This window comes from Rutidosis leptorrhynchoides, chromosome 1 (genome assembly GCF_046630445.1).
Source record: "Rutidosis leptorrhynchoides isolate AG116_Rl617_1_P2 chromosome 1, CSIRO_AGI_Rlap_v1, whole genome shotgun sequence".
In the NCBI taxonomy this organism is placed as follows: domain Eukaryota; kingdom Viridiplantae; phylum Streptophyta; class Magnoliopsida; order Asterales; family Asteraceae; genus Rutidosis; species Rutidosis leptorrhynchoides.
The window spans coordinates 73,983,607-73,999,204 of NC_092333.1; the positions used below are offsets into that span (position 1 = coordinate 73,983,607).

Sequence of the window (15,598 nt, forward strand, 5' to 3'; positions counted from 1 at the left end):
TCATATAGAGGTCAAAACCTCGCGACGAAATCAATTAATATGGAACGTTTATAATCAATATGAACGGGACATTTCAATTCTTCCCTTTGTTACCTTGATTACTAAAAACTGAATGAGATGGGCTACCATGAGAAGATTGTTGGCTATCTCTAATTGTAACTCCACCTTCTTGACTTGCATTATTGTTACCACCCATCCAAAAATTATAGCCAAACCTGCTGCTACCACCACCACGTCTAAACATACCACCACCTCTAAAGATGAAAGGACCCGTTCATATACATTATAAACGATTCACAATAGTTGATTACATTGCGAGGTATTTGACCTCTACATGATACATTTTACAAACATTGCATTCGTTTTTAAAAGACAAACTTTCTTTACAACGAAAGTTGACGGCATGCACACCATTTCATAATACATCCAACTATAATTGGCTTAATAATAATCTTGATGAACTCAATAACTCGAATGCAACGTCTTTCAAAATATGTCATGAATGACTCCAAGTAATATCCTTAAAATGAGCTAATGCACAGCGGAAGATTTCTTTAATACCTGAGAATAAACATGCTTTAAAGTGTCAACCAAAAGGTTGGTGAGTTCATAGGTTTATCATAACAATCATTTCAATATATTAATAGACAACAAGATTTCCGTTTATAAATATATGTACACTCGCAAGTGTATAAAAGTATTCTATAAGTTGTAGGCACCCGATAACAAGCCTTAACGTTCATGTTTTACCCTCTGAAGTACACCAGATCAGGTGTGTTTAAAATAACCTCGAAGTACTAAAGCATCCCATAGTCAGGATGGGGTTTGTCAGGCCCAATAGATCTATCTTTAGGATTCGCGCCTACCGTACATAGACAAGTAGTTTAATGTTACCAAGCTAAGGGTATATTTCTGGTTTAAACTCACGTAGAATTAGTTTTAGTACTTGTGCCTATTTCGTAAAACATTTATAAATACAGCGCATGTATTCTCAGTCCCAAAAATATATATAAAAGGGAGCAAATGAAACTCACAATACTGTATTTCGTAGTAAAAATACATATAATGTCATTTAACAAGTGCAAGGTTGGCCTCGGATTCACGAACGTATCAATATTGAGATTCAATATTGCAGGAAAGTACGTAGACGCAACGGAGATGATAAACACTAGATTGACCTCACGAGCATACTCATGAACCATACCCATCACCTCCATAGCTATAACCCATAATTTCCTTAGCTTCGACTCATTCAAAAAAACTATTTTGAAATCACTCGGACAGTACTCCGTCGTAATATTTTATGTATACTAATAATATCTTGAAATAATACAGAGCAAATATATATATATATATATATATATATATATATATATATATATATATATATATATATATATATATATATATATATATATATATATATATATAAATCGATTGAGAGAGTTTAGAGAAATATATTTTCAAGTTTCTATGAAATAATGAAACCTATTGAATTCTATTTATAATAGATTTTTGAATTATTAAAGTGAATTATTAAAGTATAAATTATTAAAGTGAATTATTAAAGTATGAATTATTAAAGTGAATTATTAAAGTATGAATTATTAAAGTGAATTATTAAAGTATGAATTATTAAAGTGAATTATTAAAGTATGAATTATTAAAGTGAATTATTAAAGTATGAATTATTAAAGTGAATTATTAAAGTATGAATTATTAAAGTGAATTATTAAAGTTAAAGTAAAGTAAAAGTAAAAGTAAAGTAAAGGTATAGTTAAAGTATAGTAAAAGTATAAAAACTATGTATGTATAATACGCGTATAAATATATATAATATTAATTTAAATCGTTATATATATTTAATGAAATAAAATATAAATATCGTTATATTTATTATACTGGTTAAGTAATGAGTTGTCAAAAGTGATTCTAGATATTTATAAAAGTTATATACGTTTTAATAATAAAGTTCTTTTTAAACTGAAAACGTCTTTGTACGTTTGAAAATAGATTAATAGAATATTATGAAAACCAATTCTCCACTAACTTTTGTCTAACTTTCGTAAATGACACTTTTTGTTTTTATTTATAAATAGCTTTACAAATTATTCTGAATATCGTTAAGAGGAATAGATTTTCTCAAATCATAGTGGACCTCTCAACAGAGACTTGTAATCATAATTCAATGTTTCTGATAATTCAATCATTTAATATATATTTTTTTTTTAATTTCGTGGAAAGTCATATTGAAACAAATACGTTCGTGTAAAGTATTATACGTTTAATACTTTATTAATATTCTCAAGTTATAATATATATATACATAACATATCTATTTATATATAACGGTTCGTGAATCGTCTGAATTTGGTCGAGGTTATAATGAATGTATGAACACAGTTTAAAATTCTTGAGATTTAACTTAACAAACTTTGCTTATCGTGTCGGAATAATATAAAGATTAAAGTTTAAATTTGGTCGGAAATTTTCGGGTCGTCACAAAAGACAACACCACCACTGCCACCACTGTTACCACCACTTCCACCACTGTAACTACTGTTAGCACCACCACTGCCACCACTGTTAACAACGCCTCTAGTACCACTATTAGCACCACCTATAGCACCACCTCTAGTACCACCTCTAGCACCACCTCTAGCAACACTACCACCTTGTCTACCACCTCTAGCACCACCTCTAGCCCCACCTCCACCTCTAACACCACGACCACCTCTAGCACCATTGGCACCACCCCTAGAGGAGCTGCTACCATCACCACCATCACTTTGACCTTTGCAAGTCTTCCTGTTATGACCAAAATTACCACAAGTGCCACATTGTACAGATTTAAATTTCCTTGAAAGCTTACCACCTTTAACCATGCCTTCTAGCTCATCTTCTCCTCTTCTTTTTTTTTTTCTTAGGTCTTCCAACTGGATTGTGGTGTTTTGGTGCCTTAATAGTTATTGATGCCTGAGACTTTACCCACATGTTCCTTCCATTGATTGGTTTTATTTTGTTGCTATACACACTCTTCCAGGTCTCAAGCCAATAACATGGATGAACCCATGACTCTTCTGGGCCTGGATTTAAATTATTATCAACCATATCCATGATGGCACGCACAGCATGCTTGCAAGGCTTTCCTGTCAATTCCCACTTTCTACAACTACATACTCTTTGTGTTAAATCAACCACACATTGGTCACCCCATGGTCCAGTAACTTGGTATTGACTTCCTCCGTTCCAAATTACATTATATTGGGTTGCTTCATTTTTTATAACATTAAATAACCTGGTAGCTTTTGGTGTTAGTGGACCTTCAGATTTCTCTATCACTCTTTGAACATTAACAATCATCTTCATTAAGTACTCACGCACGTACTCTAAAGCAGAGATAATTGGCTTATCTCTTCCATCTCTCAATTCGTTGTTAAATACTTCACACAAATTATTTAACAACAAATCCGAATGAGCTCTACCTGTAAAGATTATAATTATTTAACAACAAATTAGTGACTAACAAAAACACATTCATATGTATATAAAGATCATAATATATGTTACCTGTAAAGTGTGATCTAGTCCAATTTTGAGGTGGAATTTTTGTCAACCATATATATGCTGCAGTGCTCAACTGCCTAATCTCTTGCATAGCACTTTCAAAACATAGAACAGTTGTTGCACTTGCTGCCTTCCATAGGGCTTTTTTATACTCTTCACCCCTCCAATTCTTTTTAAAGTTCTGATGAAGGTGTCTAACACAATACCTATGCTCTGCACATGGATATACACTTGCAACAGCTGGAAGAATGCCCTGTTAACATTATTAGTAGTTAGTAAAAGCTAAAGTACTATTAACTCAAAGACAAAGTCAAATATATGTATTACCTTTTGTCGATCAGATATGAAGGTGAAGTTGGAGTTAACTGATAAGTCCAAGTCTTTTCCTAAGCATTCTAAAAACCAAGTCCAAGATTGAATGCTTTCTGCTTCAACAATTGCATAGGCTAACGGGTATATGCCATTGTTTGGGTCAATTCCTACAGTCGTGAGTAACTGTCCAGGAAATGGACCTTTCATAAACGCACCATCTAAGCCAATCAGTTGCCTCATACATGCTCTAAAACCTTCTTTAAGTGGGCTCAAACAAATATAAATCCTTTTGAATTCCCTAGAAGCAGATGTAGCATTATGCAAAGGTTCAAGATCAATGGTAATTGTTGTGCCTGGGTTCTTATCAATTATCTCACCACAGTAATCTCTAAGCAAACCATATTGTTGTTTGTAATCACCTCGAATACGTTGAAGTGCTTTCTGTTTTGCATAATATGCCTTTTGATTACTCACCTTGACTGCATACTTTTTCTCTAACTCTTGTTTTAAAGCTTGCGTTGGTATGTCAGGATTGCCCTCAATTTGTTGCATAATCTCCTTTGCCAAATACACAGATGAACATTGCTTGATCACTCTAGATTGGTCACATTTATGTTTATCACAATATGTTTTAACCTTCCATGTTTCACCAATTTGTAACTTTCTAACGTGTAACACCCAAGGACATTTGAATTCATTCTCATCAGAAGCCCCTAAAACAGTTTTTTTTCCAACACAAATAACTCTTACTCTCTTCAAGTCATTTTTTACAATCTTCACTTCCCTTCTAGTTTCAACTGCAATCTTGTTGACTAAATCTTTAACTTCTCTTGAAGTTCCAAAGGTTTGCCCAAGTAAAAATTGTGTCTTTGGATCGTGATCAAGACCTAAATCCTGAAGTTGATTCTTTTTCAATTCCCTTATTTTCCTTGCTCTAATTTTAACATTTTCATCAACCTCATCTTCATCTGTAGCACTATCATTCAAATTATCAATAATTTCCAAACCTTCATCTTCAAATATTGGTTCATTATCACATGTGAGGACGAGTTGATTTTGAGAAGTACCCATAAACTCAACCTCCGTATCAATATGTAAGTTGAAATCAGTCATATCAACATGAATATCATGTACTTGGTTCTCCTCATCAACTAAATAATCACTATCTTCTGCCTCATCACTCTCGTCACCTTCACCATCAATATCTATACAAATACACATATAATCCATTAAAACATAAACCTTATCACTAAATAATATTATGACTTTAAAACATAAACATAAACAATTAAAAACCTTATCAATATATCACATTAACCTTATCAATATATCACATTGAGATATGCCTGATCAGTTTTGAGTAACAAAATATTTAGATATCTATTTTGAGATAAGCCTGATCAATTGTGAGAACATATCAGATTATCATAATTAATGAGTAGAAAGCAGTCGTTCTATATCAGTAAAAAAGATATGCCTGATCAGTTTTGAGTAACAAAATATTCAGATATGAGTATTACATCTAATAAATGTATTAACTACAACTTACGTGTATCATCATCTTCACGTTCATCTTCCAATTGTTGAACCTCATCCTCGTTTTCTTGTGCTATGTTCATCGTGGAATAGAACAGTTGGGAAACTGAAACGTTTTTTTTTTCTTTTTTTTGCGATATAAAATTATGGGGAAAACCCTAATAGGTGCTCGTACGGGTTTAAGTAATATGAATCGACCAAATACATATCAGTAGGGTTAAATTACCATATTAAACATCATGTGAGATTCACGTGTGTAAAAGGAACGGAGCTGTTAGCCAGAAACTTGACAGAAGGACTAGCGCCATTGAACATTAAAACCACAGTGACTAATGATGTAATTTTTGAGAAATAAGGACGACCGCCGCAATTTACATTAGACCACAGGGACGAACGGTGTAATTTACTCTTATATTAAATTAAGATATACCACGATTGAGGTCTTAGTTCCTGACAATCTGTAAATGTGATATAATACTTTAGCAATGTAATTGTACATGAATTGAGAATTGAAAGTCATAAATTCGTATATTTTCTATTTTTTGGTGAACATGTATTAAAAAAGTAGCTTTTGTAGTAGTTCGTTTTTTAGTTGTATTTCCTGTTCAGTTGTATAACATTTCTTCCATCTTAGTGAAGTACGTCTACAATAAAAAAAAATATAATTGTACGTTAATTATAACAGTTTAAAATTAACAATTACTATTGTCATTCTAACAATTGGAACCTTTTTTTTTTTTTGCAGTGTTTCATAACTGCTTCTCTATTATATTTGACTAATGTAAATGTAGTTAGAATAAATTATTTCAATTTTTGTAATCTCATACTTTATAAGTTATTAAAACATATTATTAATGTTTTTGTCCTTTCAGAACTTCTACCAGAGTAAATATTGTTCATATATCTGTGGCCTCCTACATATTATGTACTAATACTCCTCCTACCGATCTAAATTTTCTACCGGCAATTCAATCAACATATCTTGCTCCCTAAACACTAAACCCTAAACCTAAACCCTAAATCAAAACCTTAAACATATTAACCCTAAACCTTAAACAATAAACCCTAAACCCTAAAACCTAAACCCTATACCCCAAACCATAAATTCTAAAATCTACACCCTAAACCCTAACCCTAAACACTAAACCCTAAACCCTATATCTAAACCGTAAACCCTAAACCAACCCTAAACCACCAACCCTTTACCCTACACACTAAACCCTAAACCCAAAAACTTAAATTCTAAAATCTAAACCCTAAACCCTAAACCGTATACACTAAACCATAAACCTTAAACCCCAAATCTTATACACTAAACCCTAAACTTTATATCTATACTCTAAACCATAAATTGTAAAAACTAATCCCTACACCCTAGACTCTAAACCATATGTTCTAAAATCGAAAACTTAAACCTTAAAGTCTAAACCGTAAACCCTAAACATTAAATCCTAAACCCTATACACTAAACTCTAAACCCTAAACCCAATACCTATACTCTAAACCATAAACACTAAACCCTAAATCCTATACACTAAACCCTAAACCCTAAACCCTATATCTATACTCTAAACCATAAATTGTAAAAACTAAACCCAAAACCCTAAACCATAAATTCTAAAATCTAAACCTTAAAGTCTAAACCATAAACCCTAAACACTAAAACCTAAACCTTATACACTAAACTCTAAACCCTAAACCCTATATCTAAACACTAAACCGTAAATCAACCCTAAACTCTAAACCACGAACCCTTAACCCTAAACCATAAACCCTAAAGCATAAATTCTAACATCTAAACCCTAAACATCAAAACCTTAACCCTATACACCAAACCTTATACATAGGATGACAATGGATCAGATATGAATCGGATTATGCCATATCCACATCCATATCCATTTAATTTTTCCTCATCCATATCCATATCCGTTTAATTTCAGTTCATCCCTCCATATCCATATCCGATGGATTAAGCGGGTTAATGGATATCCGTTGGATATCAAATGAAATGTTAATGTAATGACGAATTTATCAATTTAATATAGATTATAACAAATGTAAGTATTTAATCTTTATGTTTTTAATTTGTTACACATGTTTTAATTGTAATTTGTCGTTGATTGTGAATTTAATTGAGCAAAATACGTTATAATATAAGTAAATATATGTTTAAACTAATTTAAATATGAAACTTTAAATATTATTAGTAACAATTTAATAATTGTGACTATCACAACCTTTATTTGCATTAATAATTTAAGAATTTGTAGGTTATATGTATATGTATATCGATATGTAGATGTATATGCATATATTTTAGTACGTATATATGTATGTATAGATGTATTTCGAGTGATAATGAATATATCCGTGGATAATAAATTGTAATCCATATCCATATCCATATCCATATCCATATCCGTCAATCGGCCATTTACATCATCCATATCCACTATAAATGGATCGGATCAGATGGTTGTCCATGGATGTAACATCCATTGTCATCCCTACCTAAACCCTAAACCATAAAACCCTAAACCCTAAACCATAAAACCCTAAACCCTAAACTCTATACCATAAATTCCAAAAACTAAACCCTAAACTCTAAAGCCTAAACTCTTAACCCTAAACCCTAAACACTAATCCGTAAACCCTATACACTAAATCCCAGACCCTAAACCATAAAGCATAAATTCTAAAATCTTAACCTTAAACCCTAAATCCTAAAATGCAAACCATAAACTGTAAACCCTAAATAGCAATTCTTTAACCTTAAACCATTAACTCTCATCGTGAATCCTTTTTATCCATTAATATTATATTAGTCGTAAAATGAATTTAGTTTATACTATAAGTATATATAGTTAGAGTTGTACTAAAAATATTCAAAGGATATTTAAACATAGAACATTTACATCTCAGTCAAATACGTCTCAAGGCTTTCTTATAAACAACATTCTTGGTGGTATTCAATCATTCTCATTGTCGTCCAATATGATTGGTTTTAATCTGTTTATTGTAGTCAAATACGCATGTCTGCAATGATTGTTTATTCATTCTATTGAAAGAAGTAAATACATATTAATAATTTTTGTAATATGATGTATATGCTACATGAAAAATATAATTGTTCATTATTTTTTTTTTTTTTTTTTTTTTTTTTTTGTCATCACAATGGATGATGGAATGTATGGTATAAGAAAATGTTCTGGGTTGAACAATTCTGATTGAGAAAAATGTATTCGGTCATATGAAACACAACACCAGGTTGAATGTGTTAATGTGGGTAAAAAGTTAGATTAAAAGGTGTTGAACTGGGAAAACTCATTGATTACGTCATTAGACCATGATGTAAACTAATGAAAAGTATGGTCGACTATTCCAGATGTTTTTTTTTATTGTTGGCTTTGGTTTGTATTTGATCATTATTGTGTAATTTTAAGGAAAAATTGCATATTTTTTTTTTAGGATAAATGTAATCTATAACTTTTGGGTTGTAATGATAACTTTTGTATAAACAAGATTTTAGATGTTTCCCTTACGCATTGTAAAAAGTTGTACGTTTTGAAATGTATTGCAACTGTCATAGTATACGGTGCTTTAGTAAGTCCCGGTATACATTTGATTGCAAGGAGATGAAATTTGTTGGTGAGAAAGAATCGCCACTTAAATTTAACCCATAAAAATCCATTCTTAGTTGATGGTAGAGAAGGATTTTAAATCCTACAAAATATCGATTATTAGGGAGGATCTAGTAGTAGCAGTTAATTGGTTTTGGGAGAAGGGTGAGATTTAGTATGGGTGTAATTCCTAAGGGAAAAATAGTAGGGAGCCCACTCTAAAAAAAACCCACATATTTTCATCTTTCTCCCCAAATGCTTCTCTATGGATATCATATAAACAAGTTTCTATTTTTTTATGGTTCTAAAATCATCCGTCTCATCATCACGTAAGATATCTTTTACTTTTCATAGATTATAATTTTTACTCATCTTCTTACATTTATCTCTATTATATTTTACTGAGCTATTACTGTTATTGAATGCTTGTTTCTAAGTTTCATGCAGTATTAGTGATTTAGCGAGACCTAAATTGATAAGTACTGCCCTTGTAGATTACTCTGTATTTTTTAGTATTTATTTTTTATCTACTCCAAGTTTTATGTAGTATCAAACAACCCAAGTGTAATTCCTTAAAAATTAGTAGTAAGGATTTTATTATGCAAGTAATTGAATTAATGTTGTATTGAATATATTAAGGATTCAAAAGTTATAGTATATATGAACACATGAGTAATAGAAATACGATTATAAGTTGAAATAAATGTATATGTTATAAACAGAGTTAATTTTAGTAGTAAGATAATTTAAACGGAAACAAAGCATAAAATGGAAGTCGATAAACAAAAATAGAAATTCTACGGAAAATAACCATTATGCATAGTTATATTATTTAATCTAATTTAAGAATACAAGACAATTAAGTGAAGAGAATTAAAACATAATTATATTAGCTAAGTTGAGGATTAATATTTACATAAGTAATATTTACATAAATAGTTGGACGAACAATAACACCTAGATAAAGAAACCAATATTGATTCTTTGCATGAGATTGATTTTTCATTGGATCAACCGAACCCGTACCAAAAATGATACATTTTGGCTTTTAAGTGACAAGTTGGTTGTTACCCAAAGCATTTGACGTTTGACCCACCTCATTTTATCATCTATGGCACGGGACATAGTAAAGTGACAAAATTACATATATGTGAAAAAAACTAAAGAATTACCCATCAAGAGGATTAGCAATCCCAGGATAACAGTCTCCGAAAGCTAATTGATTTATCTTGTGACCTATCAATGCATTATCAAATAATTAGAAGAAGTAAATCAAAGGTACGATGGAAAACATGACAAAACCGCAATACTTCAATTAATAATTGATGGTGTGTAAAGGGTGGGAATTGTAGCCTACATTATAACTTTACTTTTGAAAAGTCATCAAATCGGGAATATGAATACAAGGCTGATGAAAGCTTTTAATGAAATGAAAATTTCCAGCCACCACGTTAACCTCCAAAGACCCATAAATATTGCATCCTTCACCTTCTTCATCTTTAATTCACGAGCGAAACCTTCTCGTTTGAACCGAGTTACAATACATAAAAAATTATCACGATAGTACAAAGCAACATCATCTTAATAAGAATCTATTTATTGATTACGCGTTTGAACAAAGAAATTGCAAATGTGGAACTAAAAGTAAGGCACTTATAATTCATATTATATACCGTGCTATAATAATAACCTGAAACCCTAATCATCACCGAATTATCCTAACAAGCGGTTGGTCGGCCGCGCAAAGATGCGGTAGTTTTTTGTATACCGATGAATGCTTGTATGCGAAGGCTATTACATATAGTTGTTGGTAGTGGCATATAAAAGGTAGAAGGCTATTAAATAGAGTTACTCGTAGTGACATACAAAAGGTTATCGAGCATGATAGCTGATTAGCTGCACATCAGGGAGATGTACTGCTAGGATCTGAACTGCTTGTTCTCGAAAATGGATAGGAAAGTTGAAAATACGCCAGGCCGCCTCATGAGGGCATACAAATCGTGCGTCCATAAAATTCTGAATTTCGTTAACACCGGGTGCTGATGAGGAGGATGACTTTGTGGGAGCAGCAGTATATTTTGTAACCTGTGCAGCTACACAGTCAGCATCTTTTTGCAAAGGTACTTTATTAACATCGAGCAACCACAATATTCTACATTGATATGAGAGTGAAAGGTTAAGCATAGTTACCGGTTGTAAGGTACGACGTAGCCTATTGTCGAGGTCGATACCGAGGCATTGCGTGTTAATTCCTGTTTTTCGACGTCGATAATGTACGTATCCATCTTTGTCAAAAAGAGTTTGTGGATTATAGGACTTCGGAAATTTCTTAGAGTAGCTCTTTTCTTGCATGCAGGGCGCTGCAGGACGGGCTAAACCACATTATCATTGTTTTAGGACCATAAGCATATAATACGTGAGTGCATAGCAAATATAAAGCAGCACAGTTATCCAATAATAATAATAGCGCTTACAAAAATAGACAGCCTAGAATGCAAGTATATTCAGATAAGGAGTTCAATCTAATTTGCAGATAACATGTATGGAGCAATACATTTATAAGCTAATAAGATGAATAAAGTGTAGATTCATTAGCTGAAGCATCTATTGTTTTTTACTGAATGGATGAACAGTAAATTTGTTACTAAAATTGTGTGAGATAAAATTAACAACAGTAGTATTATCAAACAGTAATTGACCATTGCCTGATCTGACTTGGCCAAAAGGTCTCCTTTTCTTTAGAAAGGCAACAAAATGTTTATATTTGTTAAGCACATCCATCAATGTCGTAACCTTCTGAATCGATAAATGATCATAATCACATCCTCCAAAATGAGACATTCTATATTCAAACCTCGTGCTCTGTATCGTTGACGTACATTTGGAGAAACCTAGGCATTTCACCCCCGACATAGCGACCCAATCCATTGATAAATTTGAGCTGATATCTTGAAGACATAAGGAGAACCACCAGTATTGATTGAATCATCCACCCGAGCACCGAACAAAGTCATGCTAAACATTTGGTTGTACGCGCCTTTATTCTAAAATGGCTATTAATCATCAGAGACTTCATAATAACAGGTGCGTCTAGATCCTTATCTACCCAAATATGCCCTTGCTCGCAGCATCCATGATTACGGAGATCATAGAAGAAAACAGGGGAAAATAACAAAAAAAACAACTGTAACTGAAATACCTTCAGAGTTAAAGAACCCTGCTTCATGAGCAGCTGGTGATCAGAAAATTTATCGTTATGAGTCGTTGTTTCACTTAAAAGGTGCAACCTTTGCTCGCTCTGGCAATTTTCACTTTGATCAAGGTATGTCATTGTCATTCGTTGGTCTAGTGGATTGAATGGTACAAAATGCACCTTACCCCTTCTCGTGCCTGCATCAACAAACAAAATTTAAGTATCAGAATATATATTATCATTATAATAATAATTAACAATTAACAATTTAATATAATAACTAATAATATAATATATACAAATAATAATAATAACAATAACAATAACAATAATAATTATAATATAATAATTATAATTTATAATTTATATTTATAATAATAATAATAATAATAATATATAATATATAATATATTAATAATAATAATAATGATAATAAGTAAAATGCCTCATTAGGATCAGGAAACATTCCTACAATACAAACATCTATTGCATCTTGATTCTCCACTCTTGAAGACCTTGCTCTCAAAAGAATCACTTGATCCTTGTCAGTATCCTTTATGAAAACATGAAGAAGAAAAAAATCATTAATTTCTATAAAAAATAAATTGAAAAGGTTACATTTAAATATGATCATGTAACCTGACCTCAATCAGTGTTTTGTCAACTGTAAGTTTGTTCAAGGTGAGTGCCAGTTTTGTCACTACGCAAAACATCCATTCCCACCATTTATTTGATGGTTGTCATTCTCTTGGTGATAGCACCTTGCTCTGATAACTTGAATACAAAACATTGAATCTAACAGGCGAACACACCTGCGATGAAAATCAGACTACTAAACCCTTTTCATTCAATGGTTCAATAGTATCAACTCTATAAATAGAGCTCATGTTAGTATGTTACTACCAAAAAAGTAAAGTGCCATCCAAGATGCATTAATTAAAAAAATTTTGAGTGTTAATGTAATAATATAAGTTTCTGAGCGTAACTAAAACATTTCGTACTCACGAAAATTCAAAAAAAACTAAAGCTTTTTAGTTGGTCAGCAAGCTCGTTTGAACCTGTTACCCAACCCGTACATTTTGCCACCCCTAATACTAATACGAACTCGATACCTTCTCATCATCCAACCAGATGTCAGATAGTACAACAAACATTTCATTAACTGCCATTGATTCCATCTCTGCAAGTTGTTTCTGAAAACAATCAAGGAATCTTCCAACACAACTTGGGATTTGCGAATAATGTTATTTAATTATTCCATTCATTACTATTCAAAAGGATCTCAAGTTATGGTCAAGTTTTCAAGTTATTCTTAAAAAAAATTACTTTTAAAACTAAAACTACTTTTGAAGATAATATCTGACCAAGCTCGAACTGAACCTATAGTAATTAAGCAAAACCCGAGCACTATCAAGCTTGAGCTCGACTCGACTCTCTTGAAGTTCTTGAAATAAACAATAAAGTGACATCACTATTGAATTAAAGAACTTGAACTGTATTATAAGAATTAAATGCCTAAGAAAGGATACAGATTCATCTTTTGTAAATGTACCACTACCAAAATAATCAAGCCCTGTAAATAATGAGGTTGACTTATCTCTATCTTCTAATGGTGGGAAACCAAATGTTTGAACCTGCATATTATTGAAAACCACAATAAGCCAATGTTGAATTTCTAGTATTATCTTTTTTATTATGATAATAACTACACTATTGCTTTACTTTAGTTCACAAATCAGCATTCGCATGTCTAGTCTAAAAAATAACATGAGATGTCAACAAAGAAATATAATAGAACCAAAATAAGGAGATTAGGGAAACAATTTTCAACAACTATCTCACTGACATGAGTAATTTTGCTGTAACGATTTTAAGTCATCTACTTATAAATGGGTCAATTCAAGTAAAGCTATTATCTCTAATATGGCCTCCTTCATGTTCGATTTTCAAAACATAGATGTCATGGTGTTCTACGCGTCATCAAGTTTATATATTCAAAATTTGTAGATGCATAAAATCAATTACAAAACACTAATTAATATCAACTCTGATAAATTTTATAAAAGATAAATCGAGTATTTAAATAAACAACTCCCTAGGGTTAGGGTCGGGCTTTGAATCACTAACATTGATAAATCGATGGATTGCTACTTGAATAGAAAAACAAAATCAGTCCAAAAAATAATTTAATTCAACCTGGAATGTGATACCGAAATCTGTTGCTGAAGTGATATCTTAAGTCATGTTGTATGGATTTGAATCGGTGGATGAAACCTAATTTTATAATAGGAGACGATTTGTGGAGGGTTTTGTTGTTGTTTGAATGTGGAGAGAATTAGGGTTTTGTTGTTGTTTGAATGTGGCGATCTGAGATTACTGAATGTTGATTTTGTTTGCGTACTCATAAACCCAAAATCAAGGGTTTAAGTCATCTGTAAGTTACTAATCTGTTAAACGGATCAAACCCTAGAATGACTTGATTTACTTGACGCGCGTTTGAGTGTTTAATCCGTATAATGAGAATGAGCTACTTGATAATGAGAATGAGCTGTGATCAGGAACCCTAATTTGCCTTAACCTTCCGTGTTATTGTTATTTTGTATAATGAGGGGTATTTTAGACAGGAAGTTTATGTCAAATTGATTTATTAGATAATTTTTTAGGGGATGATTAAGGACCGTTAAACTTTGTTCACGAATGAGATGAAAATATGAACATTTAGTAGAGACACTTTGTGATAAATGTTTTTATTTTGGTGGGAAAACGCTCGAAGAAATAATATATAACAATTATCGTGTTTTTCGAGCGTATTTTGAGGTTTTAGCTATTGGGGTTTAGATATTAGGGTTTAGATATTAGGGTTTATAGGGTTTAGATATTAGGGTTTAGAAATTTAGGGTTTAGGGTTTAGATTTAGGGTTTAAATTTAGGATTTAGATTGAGTTTTTAACACAAACGGTTTAGAGTTTAGGGTTTAGGGTTTAGGGTTTGGTGTTTTGGATTTATGGAATAAACCCAAAACACCAAACCCTAAACCCTAAACTCTAAATCGGGCTAAATTTTACTTCACAAAACATTGGGAAAAAAACGTCCATATTTTTCACGAACAATATTATCTTGAATGTTATTTTTGTCGATCGTTTTCCCGCCTAAATAATAACATTCATCACGAAGTGTCTCTTCTAAATGTTCATATTTTCGTGTGATCTTGATGCCGAAAAAAAAATTCAAAAAAAACGAAAAAAAAATAAAATTTTACTTCCCCCCGAATGGGGAAGTAACCAATCGGGGGGAAGCGGGGGGAAGCAAAAAAAAAAATTCGTTTTTTTTGAAATTTTTTTTTCCGGCATCAAGATCACACGAAAAT

General features: G+C 31.9%; 2 protein-coding genes across 7 annotated transcripts; both read right to left on the minus strand.

Annotated features, from left to right (window-relative positions):
• Window positions 1-2,895: 2,895 nt before the first annotated feature.
• LOC139885275 (uncharacterized) lies at window positions 2,896-5,498 on the minus strand. Its single transcript, XM_071869231.1, has 4 exons — window positions 5,429-5,498; window positions 3,895-5,084; window positions 3,571-3,820; window positions 2,896-3,485 (listed from the first exon to the last, which is right to left on the minus strand). The coding sequence occupies exons 1-4, from the start codon at window positions 5,496-5,498 to the stop codon at window positions 2,896-2,898; spliced, it is 2,100 nt and encodes a 699-aa protein (XP_071725332.1).
• A 4,437-nt stretch (window positions 5,499-9,935) lies between these two features.
• LOC139861608 (uncharacterized) lies at window positions 9,936-14,474 on the minus strand. 6 transcript variants are annotated; one of them, XM_071850082.1, is made up of 11 exons: window positions 14,428-14,474; window positions 13,761-13,865; window positions 13,344-13,424; window positions 12,876-13,043; window positions 12,677-12,784; window positions 12,238-12,428; window positions 11,744-12,082; window positions 11,229-11,410; window positions 10,956-11,123; window positions 10,396-10,555; window positions 9,936-10,274 (listed from the first exon to the last, which is right to left on the minus strand). In XM_071850082.1, the coding sequence occupies exons 7-10, from the start codon at window positions 11,964-11,966 to the stop codon at window positions 10,538-10,540; spliced, it is 591 nt and encodes a 196-aa protein (XP_071706183.1). In that variant the 5' UTR covers window positions 11,967-12,082; window positions 12,238-12,428; window positions 12,677-12,784; window positions 12,876-13,043; window positions 13,344-13,424; window positions 13,761-13,865; window positions 14,428-14,474; the 3' UTR covers window positions 9,936-10,274; window positions 10,396-10,537. The 6 variants fall into 6 exon arrangements, with proteins under 6 accessions (XP_071706183.1, XP_071706170.1, XP_071706178.1 ...); XM_071850069.1 differs by having other exon boundaries at window positions 10,905-11,123; XM_071850077.1 differs by lacking the exons at window positions 9,936-10,274; window positions 10,396-10,555 and having other exon boundaries at window positions 10,620-11,123; window positions 11,229-11,398.
• Window positions 14,475-15,598: the final 1,124 nt, after the last annotated feature.